Source organism: Barbatula barbatula (assembly GCF_947034865.1).
Source record: "Barbatula barbatula genome assembly, chromosome: 20".
Taxonomy (NCBI): domain Eukaryota; kingdom Metazoa; phylum Chordata; class Actinopteri; order Cypriniformes; family Nemacheilidae; genus Barbatula; species Barbatula barbatula.
The window spans coordinates 15,916,757-15,936,221 of record NC_136783.1 but is presented as its reverse complement, the minus strand read 5'-3'; the positions used below and the strand labels follow the sequence as shown (position 1 = coordinate 15,936,221).

Sequence of the window (19,465 nt, the reverse complement as noted above, 5' to 3'; positions counted from 1 at the left end):
GTCCTACTAGCTAAATGAAAAAGATATAATTTTTTTGGTTTTTATTTTGTGTTTAATGAATAATACTTTATTCCACTTTTGGCTTGCTTGGAGATGATGTAATCTCTTTCTATCTCCCTCCCTCTGCAGCGTTATCCTCTGTATTTTTCTTTCAGCACTCCAAGCCCCGCCTAACCCTGCTTTAACTGGACACAGAGTCTGCCAGCAGCTCGGCCATTGGTGGAGCTTAAGAGACTTTATGCTTACAGCAGGGGAGGGAAGGAGAAAGAGAAAAGCAGGGAGTGACGGAGCCCTTGGTATAGGGAGGGGGGGCCCATTCAGTAGGAGAAAGTAGGAGTGGAGCAGTTGGTGCACGGAGCAGGGAACTATTGCTGGCTGTGGGAAAGTAAACAGCACAGAGCATTCGCCGCCGTCACAGATGCCTCACTTCAGCAGAAGGAGCTGGAGATAAATGAAGGATGAGGGTGTGCTCTAGAAGACAGCTCATTTCGTAGCAGGAAGTGCATGGGAGGTTGTTGGGATTAAAGTCCCTCTTGGGAGGTGCTGAAGCTTTCATGTGGAAGTACTGAGGAGAAAAGGTGAGTTGTGCTGTTGGTCTATTAATCTCATTTTTCTGACATGCAATAACAGTTTGAGTTTGCTTGCCGATAATACAACAATGGTAGGGGCACCACGAAAGGGTCTTTTCTCTGGAGGGGGGAGCAGGAGGAGAGAACATAGATAAATCTCCCCAACCCTAAAGACAAACAGACAATTACCCGATTCTGACCAGCGCAACTTCTGACCAGCGCTGCTGTACAAGCGTTCACCTCAGATGTCCACTTGGGATGTGGAACCCTGAAGTCCTAAAAGGAAGCCTAGATTATATCATATTCCACAGATCCATGACAAACCCCATGATGTGAGAATGTAAAGCAGCCATTTATCAAATATTTCCAAAACAATATCACACACGCTGTGGTACTGAAGTGCCCATGCCAATTTTGGGACTTTCTAATCTGCATCTTGGATGATTTTTCCACTTGTCTCTAGTTTTCCTGTCTCTCCCTTGTTCTCAATGAACTTTCAGTGTCATTATGAGTCCATGCATGTCCAAAAGAGAGCCGTGGAACAAATGCACTCTGTTTGTGGTCTCTCTCCATCCTATTCCAAAGAGACACAGCTGGGGATCAGGCGGTTTTAACAGACGGGTATGGAGTCTCTTGGTGGATACAAAACTGGATATTGGGTTTTCCCATCCACAAAGTATTTAGGAAAAGTTCAAAGATTTTAGGCAAGACCCTGAGGGGTGTCGCAAAAGTATGTTAGCAGTGCAAACATTGTGGGTTCAATTCCCGTGAAACACCCATCCTGATATTCACCCTGTAGCCCAAGACTGGTTGCCCACTGGAGCTAAGCAGGGCTTAGTGGGTTCCTTGATGGGTGACCTGCTGGGAAAACAAAGTTGCTTCTGGAAGAGGCGTTAGTAAGGCCAGCAGGGGGTGCTCTCCCTGTGGTCTGTGTGGGTCCGAATGCACCAGTATAGTGATGGGGCCACTGTACGGTCAATAAGCACCAGTCCTTCGTATGAGACGTTAAACCGAGGTCCTGACTCTCTGTGGTCATTAAAAATCCCACAATTCGCCCATTCGCCTCTATACATCACGGCCACCTAATCTTCCCCATATGAACTGATTGGCTTTGTAACTATATATATAACAAATATGTATTATAGATTTTTTAAAAATGCACTGCCAAGCAAATAAATGTAAAATCGGTAAAGACAGAAAAAAGTAATATTCACTTTTAAGCAATACAACATTACTATTCGTACATGTACATTCACGGTTTTGTCATGCTGTCAGTCTTTCACATCGCTGTTGGATGACTTTATGTCAGTCCTGAGGTTTCATTTTGGTAAAATTCAACAGGCACTGAACTGGACATAATATTTCTAGAAATGCTGAATAAATTAACATTTGGAATGGTCTCATAATTTATTCTGCGGCTGTATTTAAAGGCCTGTCTGCTCCTTGCCCTGTACATTAATGACATGAGACTATGAAACATTAAATGCCAGACAAGTGAAAGAGGAAAACACAGTAAGAACCTCTGAAACAAAGCGTGCGGTTTATGTCATGTAAAAATAGAACTAAACAGGTTTTGGTATTGGTTTATGCAAAACCACATGCTTTAAAGATTCAAAGAGATGATTGACCGGTTACACAACTCCCTTTGTTGTTGGCACTATTGTTTTAAATAGACTTACCAGGTTGACCATAACATTATTCACCATTCTTTAGTCTCAATAGCCACACTCTATATACAAATAAAGGTGCTTAAAATGATCTTCACAGGGATGCAATTGAGGAATCATTTTGGTTCCAGAAATACATTTTGGTTCCACTAGGTCAAAGGTTCTTTAAGGAACCATATCTTTTTGAAGAGCTTTTTTTGCCACAAAGAAATTGTGAAACAGAAAGGCTCTTTAGATGTTAAAGGTTCTTCTATGGCATTGAAGAACCTTTTGAAGCACATATTTTAACACTTACATCAAGTCATTTGGCAGACACTTTGATCCAAAGCAACTTACAAAGTAGGGGAAACAATAGAAGCAATTTGTGTCATGATCACCGGGGTGAGACACGGACAAAGGACCCAGGTGCAGTCAGCGGGTAAGGGGTTAACAAAAACTTTAATATAAATTCCAAAACAAAGACCCACGAGGGGGTAACAGGACAGAACAGGGGAATATAATAACATGACAAGACAGGACAAGGTGAAGGGCATGAATCAATAACGAGGAAACGAGAGGATGGGAACAGAGACGAGACCGGAGAGAGTGTATGGAAGGACATAGCTGCCTCTCTCCACACAAGACATGAGACTCTGTCACGATCCTGCCACTAATCCAAGAGAAACATGACATGATGCGGCAGAATCATGACAATTTGTGCAACAGAAGAACAACAATGCATTGGAGCAGTAACACTGGTCTCAGTTAGCCTACCACAATATAAGAAACTTTTTTTTTTTGGGAGAGGGGAACAGGAAAGTAGAAAAGAAGTAGAAGACTGTACTGATGAGTCAGATGTTGATGGAAAATATGTGTTTTTAACCGATTCTTAAAGACAGCTACAGAATCCGCTGATCATGTGGTATGAGGAAGAGTGTGTGCGTGACAGTGATTTTTTCCGTTTGGGATCACAAGACGTTGTTCGATAGCTGAGCGCTGGGTACATAAATCTGAATAAGCGAGTGAAGATATGGAGGTGCCGAACCAGTGGTGGTTTTGTAGGCCAAGAGCAGAGATTTGAATTGGATGTCAACGACTATAGGGAGCCAGTGCAACGTAACAAAGAGAGGTGTGACGTGCGCTCTTTTCGGCTCGTTGAAGACCACTCTTGACGCTGCATTCTGGATCATCTGAAGAGGTCTGGTTGTACAAGCTGGAAAACCAGCCAGTAGAGCATTGCAATTAGGGGTGGTCGATCTGACGATCTTAAATCAAGATCGATCTTGAAGGCGTCCTCAATTCACTTTTCAACAGAATCGAGAGGATCATGAATTTAGACATTCTTGTCTGTGGTCTAAAACAAGAGGTGTGTTCGTCACCATTCAGCGCTGCACAGACCCATTGGCATATGACATTGATGCACCGCGATTTAAATCTGTCAGCTGTAGGTTCTGCATGTATGAGGGAATGTGTTGCACAGTTTAACGTGCTTCACACGCGTCTTCATGGATTTGTGTGTTTCACTGTATGAGCAGGACATAAACGCACAAATATCATGTTCAGAGTTCTCCAGAGAGTATATTTCAGGTGCATTGAACTGTTTTCACTGTTTGAGAAAAACTATCGTCCCTGAACAACACTAAAAACTATTTGAGTCTATTTGTGGGGGCGTCTTCACGACGACCCGTCAAAATAAAACCCAGGTTGACCTAAACGCTCAAATGAAGAAATACTGTAGTGTTCTATTACATTTGATGTATCAAATTGTGGTATTCTTGTTGTAAACTGATCAACTGTAGGCTAGTAATTCAACTTTAAACACACTTATTATAGGAATTTTTCTTCAGTTTACTATAGGCCTAGTAAATACTATAGTATAGGCTACTACAGTGTTTTTATGTGGACAAATATATTACTATTGCATACTAAACACAGAACAATAAGAAATGGGTAAACTAAAAATGATATGGCCGAAAAAAATCCATTTGTATATAAAATGTATGTCTTTTGTTGTTCACCAGTCTATTTTTGTGTTGATCTGTGCATTTGTGTTTTCTAAAAATGATAACAGACGGTTTGCTACCTGTGCAACTGTTTGGCCTTTGCTACAAAACCTTAAACCTCTGTAGCACCAGTGCTATGGGCAAAAAGGTTAATTTACAGCCCTGCATTTCAATAAAGATCGTGGATCGAGATTCTTTGTTATGAAGATCGTGATATGATTTTTTGGGAAGATCGCCTAGCCCTAATTGCAATAGTCCAATCTGGACAAGACAAGAGCCTGGACATGCATAGTTTATGTGTGTTGTCTGCAGATACAGCTATTGCTGAGATGGCAAATGTTGAAGGTAGGTGTGTTTGTCAGAATAGAGGTCATATAGAGGTGTGTGCGTAGTTGTTCCGCTGTTTAAACAGAAGAGTAAAGAGCTGTTTCTTTGGAGCCTGACATTAAAACTGAATGCTCTGAAGTTGGTAAATACATTCTGTGCCTTCTGTCTGTGAATAATTTGTCTTTTTTTATTTCTTGATGCACAACCTGAGAACAGGCCCAGTCTAATACCCTGCGGGCAATGATAACATCACCACTCCATGTATGAATCCTGCTCGCCATATCTTTCAATAGCCCTGCCATTTTCTTGAGATGGACACATGGGCTGCTGATAAAAAGAGGAAGGGGAAGTTTCCTCGTGTTCACACACTCCCTCCCTCTGCAAGCTCATAGAAAATAGGGAGGACCAGGACTAGTTATCACACTTCCAACTCCTGTAAATATCTTTATGAGATCAGTTTCTGTATACATATCTTATACATTTTTTAAATGTTTTAAACATTTACACTGGTATCTGTTAAAATCCTAATTCTGACCCATCAACAGCGTCAACAGTATCCATTCACTTCTAGGGACACAAAACCAAGACACTGCTGTTGTTCTGTTACCAACATTCTTCAAAATATTTTTTTTTTGTGTTCGACAGATGAAAGTAAATCATACAGGTTTGAAATGACAATTAAATTATGAATTTTCATTTTTGGGTGAACCATCCCTTTAATAGACTGATTTCACACCGCCACCAAGTTATGCATAGGTGGGAAGAAAACCGTAAGGACAGATAGACTGCAATGGTTTGGACAACCAACCTGGAGTTATTAAAACGATTTATGATCTTAAATGTGACAATATAAGCATAGAATGCCTGTTTTACCTTTAAACTGCCATAAGAGATTTTCATTCACTCACACACAGCCAATCTAACGTTTGTTTTTAAACGCATCATTTGATCATTCATTTTACCGACAACCGATGGTAGTCCAAACCATTGTAGTCTATATGTCCTTCTGGTTTTCTTCCCACCTCTGCATCGTTTTCGATTTCAACATGGCAGCGGAGTGAAATCAGTCCATAGCACAAGGGAAATCAGTTTTGACTTTCATGCTTTGTGTTATACAGTCTGTATCAGTAGCATACTCTTCAATGTCAAACATCAAGCAATTTGACCTTATAAGGAAATCAGTTAGGATGCATCCTAAAATGTAAGTGTAAGCATGTTTTGGTCTGTGTGCTCAGACATTGATTTTGGGACTTAATAGGCTCAATGGCACCGCATGTATTTTACAGATCCGTCAGGAATAAATTAAATATTAGACACAGATACAGTTACTTGTTTTTTCTAGCAGTGCTTGGTCCCACCACTTTACACACCAGTGACCTTTTGACCTATGATGTAACAAACAGGCATTCCTCTGACAAATACAGAAACAATCCTTTGTGGGTTTGTCCTAAGGTCTGACCACAACAGTGCCATTGTGTGTGGTGTCCACTATTGAAGAAAAAAGGCTTTGGATTTTGTGGCTTCATAATGAATGTGCTTTTTGAAAGACATGATGTGGTAGGGTTGTGGTTGATTGCTGTACTTATCTTACTGTTTTTAGGACTAAATTAGATGTTTCTGTTATTAGGAATGAAGACAAAATTACAGACTATTGACCTTAAAGTTTCAGTGTAAATGTTAAAACACTGCAGTCTACTAAATTAGCCACATTTACATTCTTTTTTTTATGTTTGTATTTTACCTATATTTTTCTAGGAAGTCCCATTGAGATCAATGATCTCTTTAACAAGAGGCACCTGGCCATACATACTTAGAATAAGATTAAAAACAATTAAAATACATGCAAATACAAGTTATACAGCACCCCCTAATCACGCTCAAATCTTTCTAAAGGAAACAAACACATGTCTGCTTTACCACATTCCTTAAAATATTCTTGAATTAATTGATATATATTAATGTTGTTAACTGTAAATCTTTGTGCAAATTATTCCATGACCAGGGTGCAAAAGAAAAAGCAGATTTCCCCAAGTTAGTTGACACTCTGGAGACAGTTAAAGGTAAACTATTAAGGAGCGCAATTCATAACTCCCAGAGTTAAGACTGAAAAGGTTTTAAAAGGTAGAGAGGAAGTGTCCCACATATAGCTTTATAAATTAATATACAACAGTGCGGTTTTCTGCGGGTGGACAATGATGTCCAACTCACCAAATCATAAAGTGCAATGTGTGACTGACTTTACATTTGCATGCATGATACACAGAATAAAGGCCGCGTAAAACAGAACATCAGACTGCCCTGGTTTACAGAGCCTGTCCACGCCATCTCATCAGCAGCTGGAGAAGGGAGAGGAGAAGAAGAGTTCTAAATTTGAAGACAGTTATGTGGACACTGTAGCCTACTCAGTTAAAACTAAACAGATTTTCTGATAGAAAAAATTATGTGAATGTTACAAAGTTGTCCTTGCAGGAAACCAAAACAAGAGGTAAGCCTAAAATACATTTTCAGTACATTCATGTACTGCATCACCATATTTTAAAATAGAAACACAAAAATCTATTTGCAAACGATTTATTGATTCGCAAACAAGCAAAGATAAAAAATACTAGGAACAGTAAGAATTGAGTCCACTTGTTACGCTTGCCTGAACTTGCTCTGGGGAAACCTCCGGTGCTTTGAGAATGCTTCAGGAAACCTTGAGAGGGGCTAGTCTGAGAAAGCAACTGTGCTAATGTTCACACAGAATCATGCCTTGAAGACAGACCTTAACCAAGCTGGTCCTTTGGTTGGGAACCTACGCTAAAGAAAGACTGGTAACTGGACTGCACTGGCACAGAAACAAGTTGGGCTAACTCCAATGCAGATTCAGAACTTGTAAGTGCCAAAGACTGGTATCTGCCCTGTGCGACTGCGGCTTACCAGCAGATTGGCCGACGGACTGATAGCAGACTACTGGTTTTTGGCCACCAACCTGGGACACAGAAAGGAAGCTGGTTTGTGCTGGTTGCTTGTTGCTAGCCTGAGCCATAGACTTGTATCTGCCCAGTGCTGGTTTCTGGCCACTGGTTTGTGCAACAGAATGGTAGCTGGCTTGTGCTTGTTGACCACTCGGCTGGGACACAGACTGGTAAAGGTGTGCCGGTTGAAGACTGCCAATTTGTGCCGCAGACTGGTAGCTGGCATGTGCTTGTTGACCCCTCGGCTGGGCCAAAGACGTGTATATACCTGGTGCAAGTTTCTGGCCACTGGGCTGTGCCACAGAGTGGTAGATGACTTGTGCTGGTTGTTGGCTGCTGGGCTTAGACAGACTGGTAACTTGCTTGTGCTAGCTGTCGGCTGTTGGACTGAGCTAAAGACAGGTATCTGCCTGGTGAAGGTTTCTGACTACTAAGCTGGGCAACAGATGGGTAGCTGGCTTGTGCTAGTTGCTGGCCACTGGGCTGTGTGGCAGATGGGTAACTGGAATGTGCTAGCTGTTGACCACTGGGCTGTGCTACAGATGGGTATCTGGCTTGTGCCAAGGGGATACTGTGTTGAGTCTTTGTCTCAAAGTTGGTATGTGCTAGTTTTTCTCCACTGGGTTGAGCCGACTGCTGAGGTAATGGTTGCTGGCTGCTGTAATGCACACAATGTATAGAAACAATTTATTTTTACAGTAACTTAGAGTAAATAAATTATAATTATTATTTTCAAATTTTCAAAAACATCTGCATGCTGCACACACAAATATTGCATTTTCATAGGTCAATTTAGGTCAGCAAAGTTCATTGGTCAATTTGTGAAATAGGTTTTCTAAACTTATTGGTGAAGTTGAGGCAGTGGCTCAGTTTAGTTCAGATGTGTTGTGGGAAACATATGCCATTAGAGAAATCTGGCTGGACTATTCCTGTGTGCTTTCCAGCTTCTGCTCTCGGTGTTCTGCTGAATGGATGCTTTCATGACAGATGTGTCAATCTTCTGCAGGCTGGGGCTATCAATAATCTTCCCCACTAAAGGGGTGTGCATACACATTATTTAGCAAATATCAAACTCAAGGTCTGATTTGTTTGTATTTGAGGCCAAAAGAGATGAATGAGAGGTCCATGGCTACTAACAATGAGCAAATAAAGGCATGCTAAACTTTTATTTCAGTCAGATAAATAAACTGTATCGAATTAATTTACTTATATAAGATTTTTCTCAGTCACATCTTACGTGAGCTTTGAATGATTCGTTGATCTCTCGCATTCTGTTTAAATAAATCGGTTCGAATTTTTGAATGGCTCATACTGGCTGTGTACAGTGGAACGCTGAATCCACAGAACTAAATCCTCAAAAGGATGTACAGCATGTTAACTTAAAAGAGATTTAACCTTAAACAACTGAACAGCCGTCAAACACAGCTAATACAGCTACTTATATATCTATTTTACCGAACTCATCTGTGCTCACTGTGCCGATAACGAAACAGCGACTCAATTGTGGCGTAATGCCGAAACTGCAGTTACAAATGACAGTGGGTATCATTCACTAAGCATGCGTACGCACAAATTTGTGCGTGAAACCTGCATACGAACGCTTGGTTTTGATGATGTCACAGAAGTTGTGTCTCTTACATCTCTAAATGCATGAATTGGTCTGCTCCTTAACTCACTAATCTACACTGTGCAAAAAAAAAATGCACATAAAACCAAAGTAAACCACTTAGTCACTGTGAGAAAATAGTGTCTGTTACCACCCTGATCTACCGTCTGATAGGAAAAGCAATTGCGGTTGGTTTTCTGATATGGTTAAGGATTGTCAGATGTAGTCACTTCCTCTTGTTCCCACATTTGACAGAACACTGGCTTTCAATTTTGAAGACTGCCTGTTTATCTTTACTGTGTAATCGGTTCACAATACACGGAGCACAACTTTACGTCAGATAAACAAGAAGCAGTGCTTTGGTTTGTTTAATACCAAACCAAAATAACTAATTTTTTTTAAGGAAATCAATGTGGCTTACTCTGTTCAACATATTTAAATTGATGGCAAACAACAGGCTGAGAAAGGCTGTGTGTAGCTAATCTCAGAGAAGTTGTTTAAAATAAAATAACGCAAAAAGTAATCAAATATGCACGTTTGTCTCTCAGTTTAGATTAGCACCGAGATTGTAGAATCCCGTTAAACTGTCCTTTACTTTTTCAAATGAGTGTAAAAGGTCTGCAAATCTTTATTAAAGCCCTCAAGTTATTCCAAATATATATTGATTTCTTTGCTCTGATTAACACAGAGAAATATATATTTGGCCACACAGTCCTTGGCCACCATTGTCTACCATAGTAGGAAAAATTACTTTATAAATTCCTTTGTTCACAGAATATATTTTGAAGAATGTAATAAAGCAAACAGTTCCGTGGCACTTTTGAATACCATTGTCATTTCTCCAACTATGGTAGTCAATGGTAACCCAGAACTGTCCCAATATCTTTTACTATGTTCATCAACTAAAAAATGTATACAGATTTGGAACAACCCGACTGTGTTTTAGGGTAAAACTGTCCTTTTAATAGGCATATTCCACACACATGCACACACCCATATGCACATCCTTTAACATACATTTGTGAATTTTGTGGAATCATGTGGAAATATAACCGTAACCAATCAGAATCAAGCATTCCAAAAAAGTCCACTTGAAAAAGGCAAGACCTGAACAGTGGAAAAGAGTTAGGAATAACTTCACACTGAAACGAAAACACGTGGGCGTTACATTGGGAAAACTAATGAGGGATGATAACCAAGGGCAGGTGAGGGGAATGGAACACTAATGGGAAGATACTGGAAGATTTCACTGTGCAGGTCACGGGAATGATTCCCTAATGAGAAGATTAAGGGGCAACAAGGGGGTTGGGTTAAGGCACGCGACAGAAGAAAACGTGGCGTGAAGTCTCAACAAAGGCCATGTATTTCCACACATAACACAAGCACAAAAGACATGGTACTGTCCACAGAACTGGAAAACTACTGACAAGAAGAACGAGACAATGACAGTACACCTGCCCCAAGGGACAACCCCAAATAGGGAATGCTAAATAGTCTACTATAAATGGAAGAAGTGAATGAAAATGAGTGAACAATTCTGGACATCAATTTGGACCAAACACACTCCCTCTTCGAACTGTTGCCCTCTGGCCGGCGCCACAGAGCACTGACCACCAGAACAGCCAGACACAAGAACCGCAGGCTATACTCAGCCTGAACAATTAAAATCTCTTTCTACATACAGTCCATTACATTGCACATTTTGAATCTTAGAGGTCCAGTGTGTCATTTTTGGGATGATCTATTGATAGAAATGCAATATAATATACATAGCTATGCCTTCAGAGGTGTATAAAGATCTTACACAATGAAGTGTTATAGTTTTATTTGCCATGTTCTGTCAGGAAGGGAGGGGAGGAGTGAGCAGTTAGTTGCAATTCACAACTTAGCCACTAGATTTCACTGACTGGACCTTAAAGGCAGAGCTTAGTTAGTAGTACGTAAACTCTCTGTTAAGAAATGCGTAGTCGCGTAATATGATGTTTTACCTTCAACAATAGCAACCTTTAAATTTGTAAGAAAAACTTGTTGAAATGTTGTGAATTTCAAAACGTTCTTGATTTAAACATATTTTACATCATATATTAACGGTAAAATGTTATGAAATAGAATACTATCTAATCATGAATAATTATGTAAAAGGGATTTTATTAAATATTTCAAATTAAACAAGATTATTAAACAAATGCTGATTAAAGTCACTACAGCCTTATGAAATCATAATAATAAATACAATAGCTTTTTCAGTTCAGAGTCTGCTATTCTAAATATTAAACCCAGGGTTAACATATACAGCGAGAACAAAGTAGGAGACATAACGGAACCTTGAGGCACACCACAGGAAAGGGAAGCTGTTGAAGATACAGAGCTTCCAATGCCAACTGAAATGGAACTGTCCGTCAAAAAAGATTAAAACTAACTGTGGGCATTTCCACACATGCCCACATAATGCTCAAGACGTGACAGAAGAATGGCATGATCAACTGTGTCAAATGCTGCACTCAGGTCCAGGAGCATTACAATAACAGAGTCGCCACAGAGACTGCACTACTTGTAAATGACATCTTACTTGCTGTAGAGTATCATTCTGTGATCAGATCTAAAGCCAGACTGAAAAATATCCAGAATCATATTAGATTCAAGAAAATTCTGCAACTGCAATAATACAATTTTCTCAAGAATCTTTGCTATAGAGTGTAAAATAGAATGTTTGAACATTCAGTGAAATCCAAATTAGGCAGGGACCGCACCAGAAAGAAGGCCATGATCTAAAATTAGATCATGTAAATGCCCATGAACATCAGTAGGCTGATTAACCCATTTAACAAAATTACAGGCTTCAATCAGAATCAAAACATATTTAGCAAAATAGAAAAATAAACTCTTTCTACATACGTTCGTTTTGTTTCAATACTTTTGTAGAATCTGTTGCATTCATTTCAACCATTGGATTCCAGTAACAGGAACTTGTATTTTAATCACAGATTAGTTTTTTTTCTAGGAATGGAATTTGTAGGTAAATTATAAAAAAGAATTTCAGGGGAAAATTAGTTGTTGTAACATGAGATTGTAAAGGGTATAATATATTACCCACATTTTAAATGTGATGGGTTATGTTACTGCCTCACAGCAAAAACTAATTTACTACTGTCATTACTTTTGTTACTCCCATCACTGGTGACAAATACAGAAACAATGCTGTGTTGGTTTGTCCTAAGGTCTGACCACAACAGTGCCATTGTGTGTGGTGTGCAGAGTCCATGAAAAGAAGGCCTTGGATGTAGTGGCTTCATATGAACACATGAAATATGGTTATGTAAAACTGCTTTTAGTATTATATGAGATGATTCCATTATGATTAACAACGACAAAATGACAGTTATTTAGATTACTACGGAACAGGAAATGGCTATTTATTGACCAAAAAGTTTATGTAAATGTTAAATAAATTTTCAAGAAATCCCACAGGAATGTAACTATAGTGTATGGTGTGGACAATAAAACAATGCAGTCTACTAAATTGGATACATTTACATTGAATAACATTAGACTCCCTTGCTTTACAGAGCCTATGTCCACACCTTCATCTGGGCAGCTGGAGGAAGAGTTGAAGATATTTAAATTTGAAGACAGTTATGTTGACACTGGACGACAAAAGGGCAGTACTGCATCTAGAGATGAGATTAGTCAACTACAATGAGCCTCAAACAGATTTAAGTGAACTGGACATGACTGCAGAAAACACAGATCAAGTTTCTCAAGACAATGTCACTGGTTCCCCTACTGGTCAGGGGTACACCAGTAGCTATAGTAAGTATATTTTTGTATGGTTTAAAAGCGACAATATAACAAGCAGAAAGTAGAAAAACTTCAGCAAATCTAGTGATACTGTCCTGATTGAGTTGAAATTTTTTATTACAGCATTGAAAAAAACCAAGGTCCAGTACATTATGTAATGCATTTTTTGTAAATGTCAGATTAAACATGTCTAGTAAAACCATAGGTTTCCTGTACCTAGTCATTAAAGACTAAGAGATTTTTATCTAGAAAATTGTATTAACCTTACAAAGTTGTCATGTCTGCATTTAATGCCATTTTACTTTCTTTGCAGGTAACAAAAACAAGAGGTAAGCCTTAAAGCTACATTAGGATAATGACATTTCTTTCATCTAATTTAAATGCTTCAGTTTAAGTAGATTGCATCCCCCCATTAAAAAAAGATAACCCAAACAAATCCATTTACAAGTTATTTATTGGTTTCAACAACAGTAAAGCAAACATTGACAGGAGACCAGGAACAGTAAGACTCAAGGCTATTACGCTAGTCTGAATTTGCTCTGGGGAAACCTCTGATTGCTTTGGGAAGGCTTCAGGACCCCTTTAGAGGATCCGGTCTGAGAAAGCAACTGTGCTGGATACTCAAAACCAGACTGCACGGACTCATATTTTGAAGACAGACCTGAACCAAGCTGCGCCATAGGGTGGGAACCAATCCTAGAGAGAGACTGGTATCTGCCTACTGGCTTACCAGCAGATTGGCTGACAGACTGATAGCGGACTACTGGTTGTTGGCCACCAGCCTGTGCAACAGACTGGTAACTGTGTTGTGCCGGTTGCAGGCTGCTGAGCCGTGCCACAGACTGGTAGCTGGCTTTTGCTGGTTGTTGGCTGCTAGACTGGACCAAAGCCGGGTACCTCTCAGCTGCTAGTTTCTGGCCACTGGGCAGTGCACGGAATGCGTTGCTGGCTTGTGCTGGTTTCTGGCTGCTGGGATGTGCAACATACTGGTTACTGTCTTGAAGTAGCTGTTGGCCTCTGGACTGGTATCTACCTGGTGCTGGTTGTGGTCTGCTGTGTTTACCTACAGACTGGTATCTGATCTGTGTTGATTTCCGAAGGCTGGACTGGAGCGTAGACAGGTAACTAGAGGGAACAATATTAGTAGCGCTGGGCTTTGCTACAGGTTGCTGGCCGGGTAGCTCAGTCCTACTTGGAGGCTGATAAACACTTTGTCCTGGCTGGGTTAGTTGAGGATATGTGGGCCGCAACAACTGCCGGGCTGCAGACAGATACCTTGTTTGTGCCGTTTGCTGCACACTAGGCTGGGCCGCAGACGGGTAGCGGACTTGTGCTGGTTGCTGCACACTGGGCTGGGACGCAGACGGGTAGCGGTCTTGTGCTGGTCGCTGTACACCTGGCTGAGTTACACACTGGAAGCTGACTTCTGCTGGTTGCTGCACACTGGGCTGTGCCCCAGACGGGTAGCTGGTTTGTGCTGGTTGCTGCACACTGGGCTGGGCTACACACAGGAAGTTAAGTTGTGGTGGTTGCTGCACACTGGGCTGGGCTACACACAGGAAGTTGAGTTGTGCTGGTTGCTGCACACTGGGCTGTGATTCACACAGGTAGCTGGCTTGTGCTGGTTGCTGCATACTAGGCTGGGCCGCAGGCGGGTAGCTGGCTTGTGCTGGTTGCTGCACACTGGGATGGGCTGCAGATGGGTAGCTGCCTCTTTCTGGTTTATATAGAGAGCCATTCCTTGGTTTTAAACCAAAACTTGACATATGTAATGGCCTTGTTGCAGAGACCAGCCTTGAACCAAACTGCGAAAGTTGACTTCTTTTGGGAAGGACAGTGGGTCGACCACTAGACTGCACTCGTTGCGGACCACTGGGCTGGACTACTGACTGGTAACCTTGTGCTGGTTGTTGACTGCTAGGCAGAGCCACGGTCTCATGGCTTGATTCAATGTTGGTCTGGTTTGGTTGTTGACCACTGATCTGGCCCCCAGACTGAAAGCTAACATGTGGTAATTGTTGGCTGACAGACAAGGTCTTGGTCTCATAACTGGCCTGTGCTACTTGCTGGCTACTGGGCAGGGCAAATTCCTGGAAAGTTGACAGAACCACTGACTCATTGGCAGCCTGGGTTGGTTGATGCTCACTGACCTGGCCCACAGTGAGATAGCTAACCTCTGGCAATTGCTGGCTGACAGGCTGAGCCTGTGACTCCAAGCCAGACTCTGGACCACTTGCTTGTGCCACAGACTGGTAACGGATCATGGTCAATTGCGGATTGCTTGTATCAGGCGTCAAAGAGCTGGCTTGTTCTAACTGCTGTCCAGTAGATGTCTGCACTGGTTGCTGGGCCTCAAAGCTGGCATGTGCCAATTGTTCTCCACTGGGTTGAGCTAACTGGTGAGGCAATGGTTGCTGGCTGCTTGGCTGAAAAGGGGCCTGTACGGTCAGTACACTGCTTGGCAGACCTACAGACTCACTACTGACCTGGGCACTTATGGGTTGGGATACAGACTCAAGGCTTGATTGTGATTGTGGCTGACTGCTGGTCTGGGTTACATTCTGGCCACTAGCGACTTGGTTGCCAGGTAGAAACACAGAAACATTAGTTTGTTGTAAAGGCTTCAGGCTAAGGCTGGCTTGGGCAGGCCTAGTACTTGAAAAAAGCCTTGAAGTAGCATGCAAAACCGAACCCCTCTGAAGCTGGCCAGTGGCTTGGATGGAACGTACAGCCTCAGAGCCTTGGGCACTACTTGCTAGACTTGAACCATGACCTGACACAACTGCACTTGCCACTCCTGAAGAACCAGTTTGAAAACTGTAGCGTCCATCACCATGCACTCCCTTTGCAGAATACATGACTTTCTCAGTCCTTGTGGGCATGCTTAAGCCTGATACATCTCCTTGGCTGGGTAAACTTTGTGGTTGAGCATCATCACCCTGCATAAAGGCAAGGCCAGATGTGTAGTAGCCAGGATAACCATCATTGATGAAATCATATCTAGAACCTAAGAAAAGATAAGTCACTTAACGCAACAAAAACAAACAAAATAAAACATGAACACTTACCACTTCCATTACCACCTTGAACAGAAAGACTGATAAAAATCACAAAAGAGAAACTGCAAAGAGAAAAAAATTAGGAAACTTTCAGATACAACAAAGCACCAGACTTGACATTATTCTACCTTATTCTCTTAATGGAATCACCCATGTCCACGTCTACAGCAGACCAACTACCAAGCATGTGTTTGTGTTACAGAATTGGTCTTTTATAGTGCCTGTAATTGCCAGTCACAAGGTTAAGAAGCAACACCTTAAAACAATCAGTTGTCATGGTAACCAGTAAGACACCACAATTAAGTTCAGGTGTCATTTATTTAGTGGCACTTCTAATAAAATGTAATGCATACAAGGTATAGCAAGATTGATAATTTTTTAGTTGTATCCTAAATAAATTAGACATCAACATCTGAATGCTGCACACAAAAATTGCATCAGTAAAAATAACTATTACAGCTTTCAATTGTTCATAAAGTAGAGCAAAGTGCATAGGTACATTCTTGTCATCAGCTGGTGAACTAGTTATGAGGCAGTGGCTCAGTTGAGTTCAGATGAATTGTGGGAAACACATTCCATTCGAAGAATCTGGCTGGACTATTCCTGTGTGCTTTCCTGTGATGAGAGTTGTGATTGAAATGAGACCCTCTTTAGCTTCTGCCTTTGGTGTTCTGCTGAATGGATGCTTTCATGACAGATGTGTCAATTCTGCGACAGGCTGGGGCTACTAATAATCTTCTCCACTAATGGGTTGTGTGTGTCAGCACTCTTTACATTATTTAGCAAATATCTAACTTAAGGTCTGATTTAGTTTGTATTTGAGGCCAAAAGAGATTAATGAGGTGTTAATGGTTACTAATAATGAGCAAATAAAGGCACGCTGCTTTTACTATACTCGGAAGCTGCAATTGTATGTGTGCTGGGAAAACAATAGTTTCATTGTTACAATATGTGTTTTAAGGAGATTTGTTTAAACATCTGCATCAATGTTGCTTGCTTTAAACATGGTTAATGCAATCAATGGCTTCATAAAAACTTAGTACATAATGTTTATTTTGTATGCAGCAAACAGTACACTGTAAATAGCGTGCTATTTTTTTGAAAACTGTTTGAGAATTATATATTAACACAGACACGCATGTATTGTATTTTGTGCTCATGAAACATTGCATGATTAAATGTTTTAATTAAAGTTTATTCATGCTTATCTGGAATGTGAATGTTGCGTAATACTGTAAGCTTTATCCAAAACTGAATCTCTTACCAGTTGTTCAAAACTATTTAAAGTTCAGTTTGGTGTATGATATTTAAGTATCGTGAGATCAAGCAATTTCTCCAACTTCAAAATGCATTTTAAGTCGTTCTCGCGGTACTTGATGTCATCGCTGACTGGCCATGTGGGATTTCGTTATAAAGATAAAGGTTAGGATTGCGGTTTTCCGATGGTTTTATAGCTTGCTATGAGACCAAGAGTTGTCTTGTGTTCCCTGAAAACTTTGAATTGGTGCAGCTGTAACTGTACACGGTAGAGTCGTCTGTGTTTGATGCCACCGGAAGGAATAAGAAAGTATGACTGCATAACATTGTTGTCTATTTGTAACCCATTAAAAAGTGCCAAGGGCTGAAACAGGTAAACCTTACCTATGTAAAATCTTTCCCCACCTTAACTAAGGGAGATACATCTGAAGTCAGAAGTAGTGCACAGACCTCACAGCTGTCTTGCATTCTGCTGCAAAAACACCTGCTCTTTCCCCTAGCAACCATACATCTTATAAGATTATACCTGACAGCTAGCCTGATCACTCCACACATTTTTGTGAGTCAATAGCATTATGTTCTGCTTGCTTTGATGTTACAGACTATATAACAGATTTTATTCTGTCATAATTTACTCCCCTTCGAGTTGTTCCAAATCTGTATACATTTCTGTCTTTTGACAAACACAGAGAAATACATTTGGAAGAAAGCTTATAACCAAACACATCTTGCCCCCAATTGCCTTCCATAGTCATTTTTTTTCTGTTTAACGCAAAAGACATTCTGCGCACTTTTTGAAGAATATAAGGACAGCAAACAGTTCTTGCGCACATCTGACTTCCATTGTATTTTTTCCTATGGTAGTCAATGGGGGGCAAAATCTGTTTGGTTATAAGCATTATTCTGAAAACCTTTTGTGTTCATTAGGACAAAGACATTTATACAGATTTGTAACAACTCGAAGGTGAGTAAATAATGACAGAATGTTCGTTTTGGGTAAAGTATTCAATTAAAATGTAAAATAAAAAGTTATGTGAATTTATATTTACGATATATAGCAAATTTGCTGAAATTTTTATCTGGGTGGACTAATTTGCAATACCATTGCAAGAAAATTGAGTTATGCAATAGTTTTGTGTTGAATGTACTTTTATCGAATCAGTTAACAATTCTGAATACTTAGACTTGTAAAAAACTATTTCCATTTCATTGTTATTCTAATAAGCTCCGCATGAAACACTGTACCACTCATAGTCAAACAAAAGTTTTTGTGTTTTACTTAGTATGTGGGGCTGGTGGCATCTAAACTCCCCTCCATTCCGCCCACTCACTTCTAAGCCTAAGGAATGAGCTGATCTAAGTGCTCTAATACCCCTGACAAGTCAGCAGTAATATGGCTCTATTTTTGGGAAATCTTCTAGAGATCAAGCTTCCACAGCGTTGGATGCATCAGAAAACTTAAAAAAGGAAGACCACTGTACTGCGGTGAAGACAGAAAGGCAGACATGCACTCTTGAACCTGGTGCAGGAGTAGAGGAAATCAGACACAGCCCGGTTCAAAATGCTGAAGGTAAGAGAGAATGTACAAATAATATCTTGTAGCTATAGTTTTTCATGAAAGTAAATTATAAAATATACTGGATTAGTTTTGTAAATCTTTCTTTCCTCCCTTTTGCTAAATTTTGGATTACAGCGATCTTTTTGTTATAGAGATTGGTTTAAACTAAGAGACGTTGGAATATGTTTCAGATGTCAAACAAAAAATGCATAATCGGATAATATCTCTAACATCTCTAAATGTATGAATTGGACTTCCCTTTAACTCCCTAATCTAAACCTGTCAAATATACAAATGCACATGAGACCAAAGTAAATCTCTTAGTCACTGTGTTTTGTGGTGTGAGAAAAAAGTTGTCTGTTAACACCCTGATCTTCCATCTGATAGAAAAAGCAATTGCGGTTGGTTTTCCGATATGTTGAAGGCGTAGCGAAACCCTCACGGCCCTCTCTGAGGACTTAAACTATCCTAAAAAATTATATAAAAAAACGTTAAAATATTTTTTTCAATAATTTTCTATTACTTCCTTGATCGATCCAGACTCTATCCACGTGAGATTTCCAAGTCTCAAGAGAGTAATCAAAGATCACAGAGCAGTCACAGTTCTGCGATGTCATATGCAGTAATAAAATAGAAGGGATACATTTTGAGTGACAGTAAAAGTGACTGATCATATCATCTTTCT

General features: G+C 40.3%; 2 protein-coding genes across 4 annotated transcripts in view; one reads left to right on the top strand and one right to left on the bottom strand.

Annotated features, from left to right (window-relative positions):
• The first annotated feature begins 263 nt into the window (after positions 1-263).
• The window catches only part of arhgef10la (Rho guanine nucleotide exchange factor (GEF) 10-like a), a 100,157-nt gene continuing 80,955 nt past the window's right edge, over positions 264-19,465 (top strand). Inside the window, exons 1-3 of the mRNA XM_079482983.1 lie at positions 264-578; positions 12,675-12,922; positions 18,644-18,792. Of these exons, the coding sequence (XP_079339109.1) occupies positions 12,744-12,922; positions 18,644-18,792 (328 nt within the window). The 5' untranslated portion in view covers positions 264-578; positions 12,675-12,743. The remainder of the gene's footprint in view (positions 579-12,674; positions 12,923-18,643; positions 18,793-19,465) is intronic.
• On the bottom strand, positions 13,010-16,152 carry LOC306909373 (uncharacterized protein). Of its 3 annotated transcripts, none has more exons than XM_079482986.1 (3): positions 16,094-16,152; positions 15,975-16,027; positions 13,010-15,906 (listed from the first exon to the last, which is right to left on the bottom strand). In XM_079482986.1, exon 3 carries the CDS (start codon positions 15,849-15,851, stop codon positions 13,425-13,427), a length of 2,427 nt encoding a protein of 808 aa, XP_079339112.1. In that variant the 5' UTR covers positions 15,852-15,906; positions 15,975-16,027; positions 16,094-16,152; the 3' UTR covers positions 13,010-13,424. The 3 variants fall into 3 exon arrangements, with proteins under 3 accessions (XP_079339112.1, XP_079339111.1, XP_079339110.1); XM_079482985.1 differs by having other exon boundaries at positions 13,010-15,845; XM_079482984.1 differs by having other exon boundaries at positions 13,010-15,913; positions 16,094-16,146.